The sequence below is a fragment of the Dendroctonus ponderosae genome, unplaced genomic scaffold (assembly GCF_020466585.1).
Source record: "Dendroctonus ponderosae isolate FM_Combo_2020 unplaced genomic scaffold, Dpon_F_20191213v2 Dpon_F_20191213_2, whole genome shotgun sequence".
NCBI classification, from domain to species: domain Eukaryota; kingdom Metazoa; phylum Arthropoda; class Insecta; order Coleoptera; family Curculionidae; genus Dendroctonus; species Dendroctonus ponderosae.
The window spans coordinates 18416767-18421484 of record NW_026018165.1 but is presented as its reverse complement, the minus strand read 5'-3'; the positions used below and the strand labels follow the sequence as shown (position 1 = coordinate 18421484).

At 44.5% G+C, this 4718-nt stretch overlaps 2 protein-coding genes across 6 annotated transcripts in view; one reads left to right on the top strand and one right to left on the bottom strand.

Annotated features, from left to right (window-relative positions):
• Positions 1–3760, bottom strand: LOC109545348 (serine-enriched protein; the record flags this gene model as incomplete). Of its 3 annotated transcripts, none has more annotated exon segments than XM_019916001.2 (9): positions 1–550; positions 782–948; positions 1015–1162; positions 1220–1377; positions 1439–1556; positions 2569–2604; positions 2790–2900; positions 2953–3183; positions 3539–3760. In XM_019916001.2, coding segments are annotated over 8 exon segments (1014 nt in total). In that variant the 5' UTR covers positions 3539–3760.
• A 252-nt stretch (positions 3761–4012) lies between these two features.
• Positions 4013–4718, top strand: part of LOC109545360 — a 15111-nt gene continuing 14405 nt past the window's right edge. For all 3 annotated transcript variants that reach the window (XM_019916021.2, XM_019916022.2, XM_019916019.2), the window contains exon 1: positions 4013–4224. In XM_019916021.2, the coding sequence (XP_019771580.2) occupies positions 4143–4224 (82 nt within the window). In that variant the 5' untranslated portion in view covers positions 4013–4142. The remainder of the gene's footprint in view (positions 4225–4718) is intronic.

Sequence of the window (4718 nt, the reverse complement as noted above, 5' to 3'; positions counted from 1 at the left end):
ATTCGGTACCAAAGGCACCTTTAAATGAGAACCTCCGTCGACCCCATCATACGATCCATTGACCCTTTGCGCCGCCCCTACAAATCGGTCCACTCCTGCTTCGGAGTGACCTTCTTCATGATAATGGTGAACGTAAAAGTGTGGGCAGGAGAAGAGGGCTGGGAGGGCTGCGTACTGCTGGCTGCACTCGGAGAGGCGGCAGACACCATCAGAGTGGGAGGCGAATGCACCTGCACCTGGTGCAGCGGACTTGAGCTTACCGAAGCCGTATTGCTAGGGCCGCTAGAGGTTACTAGGGGGGCACTGGAGGTGGGGTAGGAGCTGGGTGAGGCTCCGGGAGGTGGAGCTGCGGGTTGGGGCACACCAGTGGCCTTATGTTAATTGGAGTTATGCTTGCCATCAGAAGAAGCGAGCTCAGAAGATCCGGAGGAGCTCAGAGTCGTGTTGGAGCCGTAGGGGTCCAGGCTGCTCTGCACGCTCATCGATCTTCCTTGGTCCTGGCGTCTTACCCGGTTGGGGGACAATTTTCCGGGGTCAACACTGTTTGGGTCTGCCTGGAATGAGTAGTGATGGAGGTCGGGTTTAACAGGAGCTACCAGCTACTTTCATAATATACATGCGGGAGGGCATAGTGCGGAACATTTACTCGCAAAACGTCTTTTTGGTTAGTTATATATATAAAAGCACACAGAATGACCAAAATATTTAGAGACATAACTAGAGGAGACGCGACTTAATGGATTGTAGCAAGTGGAACTTTCTGCGTATTACGGTACTGCACCTGATAAGCCAAAGCATTCATGAGGGTGGTGTAGGGAACCAGCTGCAACGGGTGAATTTCCCTCATCAGGACGTTTGCAGGAATTTTGTGAAACTGGATGTATTCGATGAAGTTGCCAATGACGTCCTTCAGGCTTGTGGTCGAGTTGTTGTCACAATACTTCTTACCTAAAACCGCACATTTTCAAACGTTGCTGCTAAACTTCCTAATTAATGAGTAAACTGCCAATTTACCCCACATGAGTGCAGCCTGAAACTTGGTGAACTCATCGGCTTGAAGCTCGTCTCTGGCCAAAATTAGCCGCACAACATGTTGGGGTAGCAAAGTGAAGGAACCCAAGTTCAACACCTCGTTTCCATGCTCATCCACAAACTCCAGAACCTGCAGCATGAAAAACTCCAGTTTTTTGAACCATTAAAAATTCCCTGTCTGCAGCACCTTTTGCACCAGCGATTTGGTGCACTTATACTGAATGTAGCGCTCAGCTGAAGAAAGCAACGCGCATACAGTATCAACGTTGATGCAGCATTGAACGAATCCGGCACACGCTCTTCGCAGCTCATCCAGGCCGTAGTAATCCGCTGCATTCATCACGCCTGGAACCGCATAGGGGGCATTCATCATCCGCAAAATATCCGCAACTTTTCACCTACTCACCCAGTAAGGTTCGGGGCTGCAAAGTGACACACCCTGTATGAATGTACTCGATCAGTTGGCGGAAAACGTCGGGTTCAAACTCTTCAATGATGAGCGTTTGGTGCTGTTGCGACTGCGGCTGTTGCGCATATGAAGAAAAGAAACCACGTTTTTTAAGGTGGCAGGAAGAAGAATTAGTTACATGCATTAAAAAGGAAAATCGGACCTAAATTGCTTCAGCAGCCTGAAGATTCGTACTCTAGACCTAAAGAGTGGGTGTGGATGGAAGTCTTGTTAATTTCACTAAGTCGCTAAACTAACATGCAGTGTTGGATCTCATCGGTGAATTGTTGGAGCATCACCGGGCAAGATCAGTTATTTACATACGAAATCTTCAGCATCCTAAATCTGACATTTTCTAGAACCGAACTGGTTGAGGAAGAGTGTGAAGGGACTTTAAAACAGTCCTACTGCTATGGAAAACTTACAAACTACCACATGCATTAATTGAGGACTTTTACTTTCGTTCGGTGCAACTGAGGCTTGATATATCAACATATGCAGCAGGTGTTTACTCGCAGGGCAAGAGTGATTGCCAACCTATAAAATCCTCCTACTTGTGCACTCGTTCAATACTCAAACGTAATTTTCCCAAATGCCTGCTGATGACAACTTTTTTTTAGTTTTTAGCGCAGAAGATATCGACATTGCGCATAATTAGGAAAACTGGGAACGGATGAAGCGAGAACAAAGTGATTCCAGAATGGTTCAAGTGAAAAAGCGATACAAAACAACCATGTTGAAGCCCTTGAAGATGATGCTGGTGAAGCTACAACACTTGCGCTGAACTAAAGAAAGTAAAGAACAAAACCGGAGGCTTCAAGAGGGACCATTTAATCATCAAATTGGGAAGAAGCACCCGAGAAAGTCCCGTTTTTAACCAAACCTCTCAGTTGAGTCGTCGGCTTCCTGCTTCCATCAAGATTAATTTACAATTAAATCTACCTAAATTCTATATATAATAAGGAAAAAATCTGAATTGAACAAATGCACATTAAGAGCCCTAAATCTGCTAAAATCTAAGTGAAATATAAAGGCAAGGCATATGAAGCAACAGGTTGATTTTGGATTCGGAGGAGTGCATGTTTTACCTCTTGGATAGAAGCCAGCTGCTGGGTGTAGCCTCTCTAAACGTATAATATATAACAAGGATTATTTACTGTCAAATACTAAACCCTAAGTCTATGCAGTTATTTAAAGCTCTAAACGTAAGGAACGATTCCCAAACGCCAGGTTTTTACAAATTTGGCAATCATCATCCCAAAGGGTTCAGTTTAGCTGTCTAAGTAAAACCCAGAGTTCGCTACTCTACCTGCTGAGAGGCGTTCTGGAGGTTCAACAGCGGCTCAGAGGACCGTTTGAGGAAGAGGCGAAGCTTGTTTTCTCGTGGCGGCGGTTCTTTCTTGCGCTGCGGACTTGGAGCCTGCAAAACCCGGGTGGTAAAACCGGTCGCTGCGATTGAGCGGCTCCACTACCTGATAGAGCATTTTGTGGAAAACTCGAGAACGCGCAGCCAGCACCGCTTTTACTGCACAGACCGGTTCTTTGGTCTCTCCCACCAAAAACGTGACATCGCAAAGCTCTGGCATGCTGGCCAAAAACTTCATGTCCTCAGCAAGGCCGCTCTTGTTCTCAAAGGTGCTCAAGTCCGGCTCGGCCTCTGCCATCGTTACGTAGCTGGCGGGCAAGAGCACGCTTTCCGGCATCTATTCAAACAGATATCGAAGATTTTTTCAAAATTAACTGAGTTTTCGGATTTGGGTAACAGCAGCTAACAGATCGAAGTCTTTTCAAGTCGTTCAAGTTCCAATCCAAGCCCAAATCCGCGTTATGAACAACAGATAAAGTTGAAAGAAGCCTTCACTCTGATATTGACTGGAAAAGCGGCTTAAAAATCGCCTCGTTAAATTAGTCAATAGCAGAGATGTTTGCAAACAGTTTCAAAAACTACGTTTTAGGCGTCGATTTATTCATTCAAGCAGCTGTAAATTTGAGCTCAACAGCGTTGCATTTAAGGCAAAGTGTTGCTCCTTTGGACCTCTTTCCCCATGCTATTATTACCTGTTGATTTTGCCTGTGTGTCTCCACCCAATGAGCAAACGGAAAATAAGGGAAAATTAAGGAAACAAGAACTGTGTAACACGTTGCTCGATCCTGCAGGATTTTTCACCGCTCACTCGGCTAAAACTCTGCCATGATTGTGGTCAGCATCTTCGCGATATTTTCCCGAGGAAAACTGTTGAATTTCGTAGTCGCCCTATCTGGGAAATGCTGGAAACGAGCGGCGCTTGCGTTGGCCTAACGATCCCTGATAATCTCCAAGGGCGCCCTGATGTGGGATTTTTCCGGATGTTTATTTCCACTTTGGGCGTAAATAACTGATGCCATTGAGCCTCAATTGGCCTTAAAATTCTGGATTTTTTTCCAGCCTACTGTTATTAAAAATGAATACATTTTTCAACCCCACATTTTGTTGATTTTTAATTGAAGCTGGTACTAGGTGAACTGCTTACGGCTTTAAACCTGCTGGTGCCAATAATTAGACCAAATTTATGTGACAGTCAGTCAAAATTTTTGTTGGAAATTCTAGCGCGTTTTTTGTCTCTCCAAATTTCCGTATTTTCAACTCAAACAATGCGATTTGCATGCAAATTCTCAGTGTAACATGGAGGAAATTGTGAAAAATGAGTTTCTCTTCTACTCGAAACTTGCTAAGCCTTTGGTTCTCAACCTTCCCAAATCCAAGGGTAAGTTGCCAGAAAATTGAGGGATTTAGAACAAATTGATGAAGACCAAATTTCATACAACGCGCTCAAAAAGTTAATGTTGGAGTTCAAGTGCAAARGCAAAATTATTTGTTTGTTGTTGATCAARCGCCCACAAAACTCATTTTATAGCAAMCGCATTAGAACGATTGMTCTTTAAAGCTTGGGAGATTTAAAGCTTCCACAACAAGCTTCATTTTCCCATCKGTTTCCACTTACAACTGTTTAAGCAGAGTTTCCCTTAATTTGCCCAAACAAACCCAATCAAGCGCAAAAAACCTTGAACAAACCCAGACAAAATTCAAATTAACCCAGGTTTCTAAAAAATCAGACTATGAAGGCTTTCACGGCCGGTTAATTCACATTTAGGAATGTTTTCCAGGCTTTGAAGCCGTGGTCTATGGGAATTTCTTCCTGACGTTTCGTCCACAACTGCGGTGGACATTATCAAAGGCGAAGTGATCTCCCGTGCTTTC